The sequence below is a fragment of a genome, unplaced genomic scaffold (assembly GCF_019419815.1).
Source record: "Pyrus x bretschneideri cultivar Hongxiangsu unplaced genomic scaffold, Pyrus_bretschneideri_v1 Contig199, whole genome shotgun sequence".
NCBI lineage: Eukaryota > Viridiplantae > Streptophyta > Magnoliopsida > Rosales > Rosaceae > Pyrus > Pyrus x bretschneideri.
The window spans coordinates 975,656-991,133 of NW_025999500.1; the positions used below are offsets into that span (position 1 = coordinate 975,656).

Here is a 15,478-nt window from a genome sequence, read left to right on the forward strand (position 1 = left end):
TTTGTTTTGCTCGGTGACTAGCAAAAGCTAAGTGTGGGGGAATTTGATAGGAGCATATTTATGCTACTTAGTTAGCTTATTTCCTTGCATTTACTCAGTTAGTTTCTATTTATTATAATGTTTTAAGCTATTTTCGTGTGTTTTTAGGTCCAAATGACAAAGTTGGCAAGAAAGTGCAATTTGGAGCAATTTAGAGCAATTTTGGCTTGGAATGGATATCATATGTATGGAGTAAGGTGGATGGACGAATTTGAAGTTCAAGAGAGGCTAGGAATGTGATTAACATCTGGAAGAATTAAATTGAAGACTAGGAAGATAAGGAATCAATTAAGAAGAAGGAAACATTATCCAAATTACCTTATCTTATCCAAATCTTATCCAAACCTTATCCAACCTTATCTTATCTTATCATATCCTAATCTTTTGCTACCTTAATTCCAGCTGCAAGGAGGACATCTAAATGACATTAGAATACCTAAATATCAGGTTTCTAGAAGGCTCACTAAATCTATGCCGCACCACCCCTTCTAGAAGTTGTAGAATTTGCCGCAAGGACCATTCCTTGTCCTCCCTGGAATCTGATTGAAAATGTTCTTGTTCTTTGTTAATTTGGAGTCCTAATTTCCCTCTTTCTCAGCCCATGCTGTGCCTTCCCTTCTCCCTATAAATACATAGTGCCGCACCTATCCTTCACCACCCATCTTTCACCACAATTCACACCACACATCCATCATACATAGAAATCTCTCATTGTGCCGCAGCTTTGCAAGGAGAAAGGAGATGAGACCCTTAAAGCCGTGCCCTGCCATTCAAGCTTGGATTGCTGGAACGTTTCTAGGTGTATTATATCTTTTGTTTTCAATGTTTAATTTAATTTATCTTTGTGTTAAGTGCAAACATGAAGAGCTAAACTTATTTTAGCTAGAGGTGGATTCAAAGCCATGAACATATATGTAATATGAATTGATTTCCTCCAGTTATTGTTTCGTAAAACATGAATGTGATTTACCTATCTGTTTGATTGATAACTAATTCTTGTATGTTGATTAAGGATGCATACTTAGTTTGCATGCATGAATTTGATGCTAGAATGTAAGGGAATTTCACCTAATTGTTATGAACTTATATTTATAAGTAGTGGAGGTTGCTAGTCACAATCGTGTTAAGTAAATCCATGGCAGGAGTATCATGCAGTTCATAGTTACGAATGTCATGTCAATGCTTATTATTTTCATAAAGCTTAATGATCTTTGATTGTATCTCTATTATGATGTTCATGTAGGGAACTATTGAAGAATAATTTGGTTGCCGATGCGTTATCCATCCAATTCAATGAAATTAGGAAAATCTGAGAGTTAATTTGTGCAGTTCACGGTTAATTTGGGGCATTGTCATTCATGGTTTATAGGAATAATAATTGGAAATCGATTTGTATGCATATGTGTCATGTGTGGAGATGAACCCTCTAGCTAGGCATTCACCCATTTAAACACCCAATTTCATCCAAGTTGTTTAGAGTCTTTAAAATCTGTCTATTTTTACTTTAATATCATCAAAACCAATCCCCCCTTTAATAGTTCGTGTTTACTTAGTTAGAACCTGTTTTAATTTGTTCCATTTAGTATTTTGAGTCTTTTTAGTTTAATTTTCGTTCAAATCACTTTCTAGTTCCTGTTTTAAGTCAATTTAAGTTAGTTTGTGTGTTTTGAGTCTTTTTAGCTTGTTTTGAGTCATTACAGTCTAGTTAATCCTCGGCCTAAAACGATCCCTACTTTCATATACTACATCTATCTTAATAGGGTTTAATTTGTGTGTTAGTTTCTATCACATCAAAAGCCGGATTGGTGCTCGAGTACACATTTTCCCGCTCAAACAAGGTCTATGCAGACTAAAATCATCGAACTATAACTTTGTGATAACACTCGCAAACGCTTTCAAATGATGTTACTATACCGGAGAGAGAAATCAGGTACAGAAAATAGAAAACACTACTGCTTAATACCCGCGCGTTGCTGCGAGTTTGAAGTTGAGATAAGATGTTAAAAATGAAAAAATTTTGGTTACAAAATAGGAACAACGATAACAACGATGAATTTGGTAAAGCGTTAACTGGAAAAGGTTAAATTGAGATAATATAAAGATACAAATTATAGTTATCCATTATATTGTAGCAGTTCTATGTATTTCTGGACCAAGAGGATTACATTCAGTTACACAAAAAAGAAATTCCTGGTATAAAGATACAAAAAACATTATAATAACTGAATTTCTTCTAATAACCCCATCTAATATACTGTGTTCCAGCATTTGCATACAAAAAATGAGGAGATGCTGTTGTATGGGGATGCAAAAAATATTGTTGAGTTTTGGGCAAAAAAAGATATGTACAAGTTTTTACACATGTTAAACATGATTTAAAATAGATAAACAAAACACGGTAAACATTATTGATCAGAGTAGTGAAAGGTGTCTTCAGCCCTGGTTGTCATTGATAAAGCAACCTGAACAAAGAGGAATAGAACAGAACATATTTAGATAGGATTTAGTATAGCATTTAAATGGTAATGGAGGAAAAGATAAAACAACTTGAAAATATACTAACCAAATCATTGTTTCCAGTGGTGCTGTGTGGCTTTGCCTGAGTAGGAGGTGATTTTTTTTTTTAAATAACTTGATTGGAACCTCATCACATTTTCTTGGATCAACTTCTGAAATTTCTTCAGATTCACTGAGTTGAATGATTATGCAACATTAATATAGTTTTTCACAGAAAGAAGAAAAGGTGGTTCCTAGTTATAATTCATAGTATTGAAAATGTTTGATATGAAATTTTAAGAAAGTTGAAGTGAACACATGGAAATTTTTTACAACATGATGCAAAAATATAAACATCATATTTGAGAATAGTATGAAATTAGATATCAAACCTTTGTTCACCAAGAATGAAAAGCACTATTCTCACAGATTCTCTTTTTCGTTTATAAGATTGATCACTTGGTTCAGGTGTTGAGAACCATTCAAAAACAAAAGAAAATGACTAGCAAGAGCGGGAGAAGCCAACAAAGACAACGAAGAAAGCAAACGACTGCCAAAAGCGGGAAAAGCAAAGAAAAACAACAAAGAAAAATTGAAAAGAAAACGGAAGAAATAAGAACAAAAGTAGAGATACTACATTGTGGCGATGACTGACACGTGGGTAGGTATCAATTTTTATTGTTTGTTGTGCCACAAATCATGTGGCCCGGTTTTAATCATATTTTTTTAATATTTTTTTGTCTTCCCATCAGATAAACATGGGTTTAAAAAGTTAAGAAGGTATAAAAATTTTATTGTTTGTTATCACATAAAAATTAAAAAAAAAAATGTACAATGATAAATTATACATATACTAAAATTCAGTTCGGTAGCACAATAAAGAACAAAGAAAAAGTCACTTATTATAAATCACCTGCTTTGCTTATGTTTGAGCAGCTCCGGGAATCGATGGTTTTCATATCCTGCAAATTCAGACTCTTAACTTCTCTAGCTTTATATATGGCTGTAATTTATCAATAGGAGTTGGAGCTATATTTTTCATTTACCCTGGTCAAACAAAGCATAAATTTTTTAATTTCTCTTTCGTTCTTTATTTATTATTTCCTATTTTCTCTACTATAATTTAAACATCAAATTCATCCAAAAACAGAACTTTTTAATAATTATTTCCTATTTTTTGTGCTCTAAATTAAACACCAAATTTACCCAAGAACAGAAAATAAGCAAAAGTAAGTGGAAAAAAAAAAAGAAAAAAAGAAAAAGAAAAGAAGAACGACATACCTGAAGTAGAACCAGCGCGAAAATGGCAACACAACACTTGGGAAAAATGAACAACATCGTTTCCTGAAAATACAAAACAGAACCAAATCATGCACCCATAATAATAATAACGACACACAAACGAAAAAAAGACGAAGCACCGTTTGCTAAAACGCGAAAGAAAGAAGCAGAAAAAGCATAGGAAAATTTGAGGAAAGAAAGAGATAAAAATGAAAGATAAAGGGAGAAGCCCTCTCAGCAGAAAATCCCCCAATGATCAACAAGTGGAAGACAAAAAGCAGAGCAAAACCAAAAAATAAAATAACCAAAGGCAAGGTAGAAGACAGCGGGGCTTCTCACAATTTTTAATATTTGGTTTCCATGCAGTCAAAATTTTTTATATTTTTTTTTGTGTTATGTGCCACAAACCTGGATTAACTCATTTTTTTTAAATATTTGTTGTCAGTTTTTTTTTATTATTTTATCTTTCTTTGTGCCCACACTCTGCAGGAGACTCTGCATTCAAATGTTTTTATAATATTTTATTGTGTTATGTGCCACAAACCATGTTCTGTGCCACCTACTGCAGGAGACTCGGCGTGGTAGACAAAAAGCCGAGCAAAATAAAAAATAAAAAAAATCAAATGGCAAAGCAATGGGGACAGGTGGGTTTCTCACAATTTTTAATAATTATTTTATCCATGCATTCAATGTTTTTATAATTTTTTATTGTGTTGTGCGCCACAAACCATGTGGCCTAATTTTAGTCATATTTTTTAAATAATTTTTTGTCAGTTTTTTAATTAATTATTTTATCTTTCTTTGTGCCACAACTCGACCATCATAGACACACAACCTGGGAGGACAAAGGATGATCAACACGTGACAATCATGGGCAATGTAGGTATTTTATTATGTGAAGCAGGCAGCAAAACGATAATGGACCGAAAAAAATCAAGGGCATTTACACCCTTTTACTATTGTTGAACAGTGCTAAAACTCAACTGAGTTTTAGTATATATAATTTAGGAGCAAGTTAACAATTGTCAGCATTGACCTCATTATCCCATAAGCTAAAACATAATAACTTGCCAAAAGCAGAAGAAAATCAGCTGTAATATTGTTATCATAAATTAGCAAAAATGTCAAAAAGGCAGTTTCGTTCAATGTGTGCAAACCCGTTGAAATTTGTCAATGCTAACTATATTAGTTAAAGCATAGAATTTGCTACCTCACATAACTTTGGCGGGTCCCTTCCAAATTTTTTTAATACACTATACACATATAGCAGTTTTAGGTGGAACTTTGGTTAACCTTTTATCTTGTTCTCAACTAAGTTCAAATAATAGTGCTTATTTCCCACCTGTGGTTCTTCTTGTCCCAAATGAAGTTTTTGTAATAACATTGATGCTTCTACCCACAATGGACAGTCACAGTATGCCATCTTAATTTTATGAATCGCCGCACATTAGACATGATATATGCAACACTATTATTCTAGTTTTGACCTTCTCCCGCATCTCATTTTTTATATTCCGTCTAACATTATGTTTTAAGAATGAATATGATTCACCACCATGTGGAAGTTATGAAAAGTTGAGCTATATTATTAGATATAACAATTAGCGAAGGGCCACGAGCTTATCGACAGAATGCGCGTAAACTACTTACAGTCATAGGGTTAGGATCTCCAAATTCCAGCTATTAATTTCATGGCACCAAACGAGTGTAATGGGGGACAAGTAAACTCAGCTACCGAGATCTGCATATACTGTTAAAAAAAACCTGCCTAAAGCTGTCTAGCCCGCCCCGCTCAGGCATTGGGCAACTCCCCCCCGCCGCCCCCCCCCCCCCCCCCCCCGGCCCCTCTCTCCCCTCCTCAGCGATTCATCCCTAGGCATTTGAAAATTAAGAATGGGTGCCTAGACCTACTTAGGCATCCACCTAACCTGTCCAGGCACCTGCCTAGGTCAGGACTCTCATTTATATAGAAAATTGATAACTTTCATTTTGTATTTTATTTTTTTCAATAAAATGTAAGAGACTTATTGAATACTCGAATGAACACTGATTATATGCTTGTTCCCCCATATTCTCAATTTGTTTTAATAATTTATAATTTATAGGTCATTTTAAAATGCAATTTATTTATCCCAATACAATTATGTATCTTTTTAAGTATAAATAGGTACTTATTTATACGATATATAATAAATTTGCTTAAATACGCGTAGTCCGCCTAGCTGCTTAGGTGCTAGCCCTCAGCACGCTGCCTGACTAGTGCCTAGCGTCCTTTAAAACCTTATATGGATATATAGCAAACAGAAGATATTAAACCGGATATGAATAACAATATGTCGTTGCAATACAGCAGTAAAATGCTCACTTTTTTCTACAGGATCATAAGATTCGAATCATCAAAAGGCAAGTAACCTGCAAGCAATACAAAGAGTATCACTCCACATGACCACAAGTCCGCAGTTGCCCCATCATAGCCTCCACCTTTAAGGACCTAAACTAACAAGGGTACATTTTTGCAAGATTAAGAACCTACGGCGTAGAAAGATAAATATACATAAGGTCCAAGAAGATTGGAATGAAACACATCCATACCTCAGGAGCAACATAATTTGGAGTTCCACAGGTAGTGTGAATTAACCCATCATCCTGCCAATGTGTCGCAGTAAGAAATAAATGTTGGACATTTAAGATGCATCATCTCATTCCCAAATGCACCAACTAACTAGAACAAGATGTACATGTGCATCACAGATTACAGTGTTGATGTAAATGATAAAATGAGGCAGAGACTAAATTCCATATGACTCCAATCATAGAAAGTGTTCTAACAATTTTAATAATTTCTAGAAATTTGACACCCGCATCTGTAAATAGTTACTTAAGATCTTTATACCGACCATCCGGACAACAAAACTAACATAAATAAGATCAAATGATAGTTACATATGAACGCTGAAGGAAAGTGAACTGGAGTGGCCTAATATCATTTATACCCTGACTTGTTGGGATAGTGCACTCAATCCGAAATCAGAAACTTTAAGGTTCCCACATGCATCCAATAGCAAATTTTCTGGCTACAAGAAAAGCAATTAAATTGAAAATTAATTAACATTTTACCGTATTTTGTATTTTTTGATATGCACGTTTGCTAAGCATAAGTACCTTCAGATCTCTATGATAGACACCTCTGCTATGGCAGTAATCAACTGCGTTAATAAGCTGTTGGAAATATCTCCGTGCTTCATCTTCTCTCATCCTTCCATTGTTTACCTTCATATCAAAAGAAGTTTTAGTGAGAAATATGAACTCCCTCCCAAATAATCACCAGAGCTCGAAACTGATTGGTTTATCAAATTCATGTTCACAAATGAGTGAGCAAGGCAACTTGGTAATTGAAGAGAATTTAGGATGGGAATGTTAGGCTGCAGGTTTAATTCCAGTATGTGATTTATTTTTCTAAATTGACAATACACCATTTATAGAACACAACCGGAAGAAAATTGTCACTAACTATTTTGTCAAAGAGCTCCCCTCCAGTTACGAACTCCATATCTATAAATATCTTTGTCTCACTCCCCATTACCTGAAAATACACAAAATTATTAATACAATTTACATTGGTTTAAAGTAGATTTGTGTTATTGTTTGTGTGATTTTTTAGTAGCCTTATCCCACTTAGTGGAGTCGGTTATATGAATCAAAACTGAGGGCAGCTACCCAACTTTGTCTTTCTAGGCTAATGTCGATGCTCTGAACCCATATTTCATATCCGTTCCATGTAATTCAGCTGTATAAGCCGTATTTTGTAAAGTTTTGCCACTTGGCCATTGGGGTAGACGAAGATCCAACCATTCGATCGTTATGAAAATTTAGTATGTTGTTGTGCTTATGATTTGAGAATCTTAGGAATTCACGGATCAAAAATCCGAGGTCGAATCTTCGGAATTGGATTACATAGGGTTGTTGAGCTTACTGTTAACCACGTTGACCGAGGGTTGACTTTTGGTCAAATTGGTCCAAATCAGTCTTAAACGCTGAAGTTAGCATTACCAAGGTACCAATGGAGCCTAGTGGGTCTACCTTAGTTAGCATATCGTTCTAAGGGATGTGCACCTCGATTTGCTTGCAGTGGCACCTTATTAGGATTAACATTATTATTGGACTTCTAGATGAGAGTATTGGTAATGTGCGATTGCTAGTATGTAAGTGACTTTATTATCTGTGGTATAGGTTATTACCCTAGTAGAGGACTGTTAACCCATTGTTATTAGGAACCATGACATCGAACTAGTATCCTGTCTAGTTCCGTTGAGTTGTTCTATACTAGATTCCTAGAATTCTGTTTGATTCCATTTAGTGGTCCAAGACCATTCCCCACCTAGGTTCCGTTAAATGGTCCAAATGCGTTTTCCATGTGTGTCTCGTTAAGTGGTCTGGTACCCAATCTTTGATTGAATCCGTTGAGTGGTCCATAATTTCGATTCCGTTGAGTGTCATGAACCTTATCTTCATTGAATTTAGTTGTGTGGTCTGAAATCCCTTTCCCTATTCGGTTCCATTAAGTGGTTTGAAACTCAATCTTCGACTGGATTCCGTTGAGTGGTTAGGAATCTATTATTGCCGTTGAGTAGTCTAAACACTATCTTAGTTGGATTCTGTTGAGTAGTCCAGAATCTCTTTCCCTAATTGGTTCTGTTAAGTGTCTGGAACCCTATCTTCGATTGATTCCTTTGAGTGGTCCTGAATCCCTTTCCCTATTTGGTTCCTTTGAGTGATCTGAAACCCTATCTTTAGTTGGATTTCGTTGAGTGGTCTGAAACCCTATCTTCAATTGGATTTCATTGAGCTGGTTCATAACCCTAGATTCTTGTGAGTAGAAGTTGCTCAAGGTTACGCTTGAGCTTGTAACTTAGGGTTACAATGTTGTTACTTTGAATCCTGGTAGAGAAGTAAGGCAAGCCTTACAAAAGTTGGCTTTGTTACTATTCACGAAGTGATGTTTGATCTTATTGATTGATTAATGTGGTTAAATGGTTAATTTTGTGCGTCGTTGGTCCATTGAAATGTTATTGATTGTGGTTTAGTAGTTAGAAATCATTATTAAGTATGTGAAAGATAGAATGACATATTGGTGCATCATTTATATCGGAAGTTGTCTGGTGATGTGGTAGAAACTAACACACAAATTAAACCATATAAATTATGCAATTGTAGTACGAGTAACTATTCTGAGGATTAGAAAGGATGCTAATCAACACAAATTAAACTTATAAAACTGAAAACTAAGTTAAACTAACAACAAAACAATGACTAGGGGGATTTTGGACGAATTTAATAAAAACAAAAGTAAATGGTAGCAAGTAAATTAAGTTGTGAATGAAATATAAATGAAAGAATAGCTAAAGGATTCTTCTCTACACATGAATCATATGCATACAAATCGATCTCTAGTTATTCTTCCTATAAACCATGAATGACAATGCCCCAAATTAACTGTGAACAACATCAATTAACTCTCAAATTTTCCTAAGTTCATTGAATTGGACTCAGTTTCGCAACCAAATTATTCTTCTCAAGTTCCCTAACTATCAAACGCATGATAGGGTTACATCTTAAAGATCATTAAATTCTGTGAAAATCATAAGCATTGACAAAGCATTCGTAACTATGAAAAGCATGGTACTTCTACCAAGAATTTACTTAACTCAATCATGACTAGTGACTTTTACTACTTGCAAATATAAGTTCATAACGATTAGGTGAAATTCCCTTATATTCTAGCATCAAATCCCTGCATGCAAATTAAGTATGCATTCTTAATAAACATACAAGAAAAAGTTCTCTATAAAGAAGATAAGTAAATTGCATTCATGTTTTATGAAACAATAACTGGATGTAATCAATTTATATAAAACATATGATCATTGTGACAGCCCGTCACTCTGAGATCTTTCTTTTTCCCTTGACTTCTTGCTTCAATTAACTCCTGGATTTCTTCATCATTCATCTGGGCCTCGAGCACACGATCAATTAAAATTGGTCTAACTTGGAAATTAGCAAGTAAAGTTTCTTCTCGAGCTTCTAGCCCTAACTTCACTCCAGTGGACCTCAAATCAGCAAGAAGAGGAATATGACAAGCATATACACCATTAAGTCTAACTGGTGTCTACCTACTAAGTGCATTAGCCACCACATTTGTACGACCAGGGTGATGCTCAATCGTTCAATCATAATCACTTAGCAACTCAATCCACCTCCGCTGCCGAAGATTAAGATCCCTCTGAGTAAAAAGATATTGAAGACTTTTATGATCCGTATAAATCTTACATTTTTCACCATAAAGATAATGTCTCCAAATCTTCAAAGCAAAGATAATGGTTGCCAATTCCAGATCATGAGTAGGGTAATTCATCTCACGAGGCGGCATAGTTCTGATAGAAGACACCAAAATAATTAGAATAATCACCAAATATGCAGGACTACCAAACCTAGGCTCTGATACCAAACTGACACACCTCGATCAAAATCAAGGCGTGTTGGCCGTCACGTGAGTGTGACGTAGCCATGTGCACAATGCGGAAGCAATAATAATATAAGAAATGCGAATAAATAAGAACCAAACTAACTAAAGCAGTAAATAAGTTAAGGTCCAAGACGAAATAAGTGTGAATTCACAACCAGAGCATAAGTAGCCTAAGTGCAGTCCAACACGACAAATACTAATTATACAACACCTAAAGGTGACCATACAATGGTGATAATCCGTCAGAACTGTCGTGGATTCCTCGCAAGCCACCACAAAGCACCCCTAACTAGAACCTAGAGGGGCGCAAAACAGAAAGTGTGTATTGGCAAAAACAAAGCTTTTCAAAACCATTTCAATTACCAAAGGTAGTAACCCCTCGTCGTAAAACTTGTATAATTTCCCAGAAAATAGAATATATATATAAATATATATATATATATATATATATATATATATATCTATACCACAACCATGCTCAGAATATCAAAATTTACAATATGGCATGTCGAATATCTCAACATAAAAATATATAAGCCAAGTGATATAAATCAATGCAAATGATATGTTAGCCGGAGTCACCTAACGTGACCTGTACGGTTGAATCTAAAGCTCATCCATCTAGCCGGAGTCACCTAACGTGACCTATACGACTCAAATCCACATCTCAACAAATATACCTGCACACGAGTCGGAACCACCTAAAGTGGTCTGTACGACAGGGTTGGGTGTAAATAAATACGCTCAAGTGCTACGATCACATGAAGACTGTGGGAATAATCGCTGGTCACCTACGAGTCGAAACCACCTATAATGGTCTGTACGATAAGACTGTGCACCTAACTTGGATCCATGGTGAGCGTATGGTGCGGGAGGTGAACATCATGTGAAGGACTGTGCCCTAACTCTAAGCGGGAGCGCTAACACTAGGGTTCATGTTTATGAGCTCTCAACACATCTCACATAATAATCATTCACATAAACAATCTATAACTCACCTGGTATTTACCTAAGCATCCACCGCGTCAAATCACAATATGCACATATCATACAAATTCATAGTCTAAGCATAAATCAATAAGCATGACATTTCAAACATAATTTCATTTAAATCGATTTTCTGGGAAAAATATCAAGTATATGGCTGTATACGGAAAACCAAAAGTCCACTCACTGATATGTGGAAGGGTCGCAGCCCCCAAGCGTCGATTGACTGCACTCGTCCTAAGGATAGGTCTCACTTATATGCGAAACAACTACATAAATGTTAATTTAAAGCACATAAACGATACTAGCTAATAACTTCTTAAACATTGCTCAAATAGGGTGTTTGAATATACCAACGTAATCTACTCAACACCATGAACATCCCTATATTTTTAGAAAAAATTTTCGATCACCCACGCGCTACCATGTGCCAGCCAAGGCACGGCCAGACGCGCCCCTACGCGCGGCCACGTGTCTGGCACGCCTAACGGAAAAGTTAACGCCGTAAGGAATATTTCGTTAAAACTAACCTAACACCGTTAGCTGCCGTTAGGAATATTCCGTCAATTTTGATGGAATATTCTCTTTTCTTCTCCGATGAACCACTGGCCACCGTCGTCATCGCTGGAAACAAGAACAATATTCAAAGCTTCATATCTCACTCGATTTTCAACCAAAATTCATGAAATTTTCACCAAAATGAAGCTTAGTATGAGAAAACACATTCTTACCAACTTCAAGCCCTAAAATCCACATGATCTCACAGGAGAACCCTCGATAATCCGGCCAAATTTTCAAATTCGCCAAACTCAACTTCCCAACATCCAAAACACTTCGTTTTTCTTCTCCGATCTTCGTGAAGACGCTCTATAGCTTCCTAGCAGCTTAAAATCTCCTCAAAACTTCACATTTACGATTGCATGAACAGTGCTCAAATCGAAGATTATGGTTCTCGGGTTTTCCGACGGCTTCATGTCCTAAAAATGGTATAAATGAGATCGTATGGTTACAAGGAATACGAATATGACATCAAAAACCTCGATCTGTGAAGAAAAATGGATGATTTGGGTGATGTCTGTACGACTTGCACCGAAATGCTGAAAAAATCCAAGAAGGAGGAAAGAGAAAGAGTCAATGGGAGTGACAGAAAGGTGGTCCAAATTTGGGCATCCAATCACAACAAACAAAACCACACAACCACACAAAACGTCTAAGAGCAATTTCGTCTTTTCACAATTGCGATAAAATGTTTCAGGACGGGCTGTCACAATCTACCCCCTTAAGAAAATTTCGTCCTGAAATTTCATACAGTAAAATACAACCACTAATAATCATAACATAGGCGGGGATACAAATCACTCATCCGGTCCTCTGTCTCCCAAGTAACCTCTTCCACTAAGTGATTTCTCCATAAAATTTTCACCAAACGCACCGTCCGTCTTATTTCTTAGATTCTTATCTTTCCAATCCAGAATAGTCACTGGGTCCTCATCATAAGTCAAATCTGGATTAATTTCCGGAGGTTGAGGAGGTATCACGTGCGACGAATCTGAAACATAATGACGAAGCATGGAAACATGGAACACATCATGCACTTTAGACAACTCTGGAGGCAACTCAAGCATGTAAGCAACTTCACCAACTCTCTAAATGTAAGATTTATATGGATCATAAAAGTCTTCAATATCTTTTTACTCAAAGGGATCTTAATCTTTGGCAGCGGAATTGGATTGAGTTTCTAAGTGATTATGATTGCACAATTGAGTATCACTCTATTCGTGTAAATATGGTGGCTGATGCACTTAGTAAGAAGACTCTGGTTAAACTTAATGTTTTATATGCTTGTCATATTCCTCTTCTTGCTGATTTGAGGTCCACTGGAGTGAAGTCAGGGGTGGAAACTCAAGAAGAAGCTTTACTTGCTAATTTCCAAGTTAGACCAACTTTAATTGATCGTGTGCTCGAGGCTCAGATGAATGATGAAGAAATCCAGGAGTTAATTGAAGCAAGAAGTCAGGGGAAAAAGAAAGATCTCAAAGTTTGGGACGAGCTGTCACAATCATGGCCTCAAATTCACCTCTAGCTAAAAAGAAACTTAGTTACACACATCATAACTGAAAAGCAATCTAAAATAAACATTGAAACTTAAAACAAAGAAAGAAAGAACTCTGAAAATTCCATCAACTTCAATGGATGAATGGTAGGGGCGGCACACCTCTTAAAATTGCAGAACACTTCATATACATATATAGGGCATGGCTAGGGTTTTATTTAGAGCGAATGAAAAGAGAGGAAAAATAGGTAATCAGAATTGGGTAATTCGCCTAGAATAAAAAGGGCATGTAAAAGTGGCAAAAAGGCAAGTTTTTATGGGGTAAAAGAGGCTGTAAGATATTCCAAAGTGATCCCAGCAACTTAGCCTTTATTTTGCACATTTTTTCCTTATTTGGCACCTCTAAATCAGGCTAGATATCCCAATTCCTTTCCCATTGTGTTCCTAGTCATCTAACAAGCCATATTCATCTTTGATTCTTTATTTGGACTTCAAAACAAGTAACAACTTCTCTCCAACTAGGATTGTGTAATTCCTTGCCTTCCAACCTCAACTTTAATTTCTCCAGATTTTAACACATGTTTAACACCTTTTAAACACCAAAACATCCAGCCCATATGCTATCCATTCCTGCTATCCAATCCAAGTCCAAAACTACTCCAAATTGCTCCATTTGACTATTTATTGTCCTCTTTACCAACTGGACCTACAATAATACGAAAATAACTTAAATTACTATAATAAATGGAAATTAACTAAGTAAATGCAAAGAAATAAGATAACAAAGTGGCATAAATATGCTTCTATCAAATTCCCCCACACTTAGCTTTTGCTAGTCCCCTAGCAAAACAAAGAAAACAAAACAAAACCTAAACCTTCCAACAATTGCCTCAGGGATTTCCAATGAAACATAACATGTTAAAAATCGCTACTCACATAGATTTTAGCCATCCTTACTCTTGAGCTTATACTTAACCGCAGTAACCACTCACTAACTTGCATTTAATCAATTAAAACAACATTTGAAAGTAGTAACATGCCTTAGAGAATTCACTCAATTCCTCATCGAATATACTCTCTATCTTCACACAGATTTTCTGACTACACTCCCTATACTAAGTATATGTGAGAAGATTGATGTAAACATGTAGATTAGCACTCACATATGTTATAACAAAGAAGGCATTTTATGGAATTGTTAATACAAGCATGTATATGATCTCATGAATGGAATGCCACTACTTAGAAGCAAGAACCAGGGATTCCATATGCTCGTACCAATTTCAAACTCCACATATTGAAACACATAACAATCAAGATAAAAGTCTAGGGGTGGTAATGGGGCTATGATATTGGCCAATGAAGAAGGGTTAAGGATAAACAAGGGTTCTTAAAGTGATAGTAAGCAAAGGAATGAACTCAACACTTACAATTCAACTTTTGATTGTAGCACCCAACTATAAACACAAAGGAAAGATTCATACAACTTTAGGGTCAGATTCACATTTGTGGACCCTTCTTCAACAACCAACACTTATGAACTCATTCTCCCTTCTTTTCAACCTTTTTTTCCTTCTTTTTCTTTTCTTCTTTTTATTTTTAATTTTATTTTTAAACATAAAGCATAAGCACTACTTCATCAGATCCAAAAGAACAAATCCTTCCACACTTGTTTTTCTACAAATTGTAGATCAAAAGGAATTCCCAACAAGTCATGCTTCACTACTCTTTAAAAATAAGGGTATGGATATTCCTATACTAGGCTAGTGATAGGAGCATATTTATGCGACTTAAATGGCTTGTTCTCGTACATTTACGTTATGTTTCTTTAGTTATTTTAGTACTTTAAGCTATTTTCGTGTGTTTGTAGGTCCAAAGGGCTAAAGGAGCAAAAAGATGCATTTTGGAGACTTTTGGAGCACTTTTGGGCTAAGGACGGATAGCTTATGCTTGAAGCCAAAGTGTTGGACGAAATTGAAGACCTAATTGGAGCCAAAGTGTTGGAACCTTGTTCTCTTTAGTTTTAGGACATTTAAACCTTTCCTAATCCCAATCATGCCATGCATAACACACATCCATTCTAACACATTGTCATTGCA

General features: G+C 35.8%; 1 protein-coding gene across 1 annotated transcript in view; it reads right to left on the bottom strand.

Annotated features, from left to right (window-relative positions):
* Positions 1-6,187: 6,187 nt before the first annotated feature.
* LOC125476591 (CBL-interacting protein kinase 32-like) overlaps positions 6,188-15,478 on the bottom strand; it is a 29,739-nt gene continuing 20,448 nt past the window's right edge. Inside the window, exons 2-7 of the mRNA XM_048582863.1 lie at positions 9,909-9,923; positions 7,328-7,399; positions 6,979-7,086; positions 6,816-6,890; positions 6,409-6,462; positions 6,188-6,307 (exon numbers count right to left, since the gene is read on the bottom strand). Coding sequence (XP_048438820.1) covers positions 6,188-6,307; positions 6,409-6,462; positions 6,816-6,890; positions 6,979-7,086; positions 7,328-7,399; positions 9,909-9,923 — 444 coding nt within the window. The remainder of the gene's footprint in view (positions 6,308-6,408; positions 6,463-6,815; positions 6,891-6,978; positions 7,087-7,327; positions 7,400-9,908; positions 9,924-15,478) is intronic.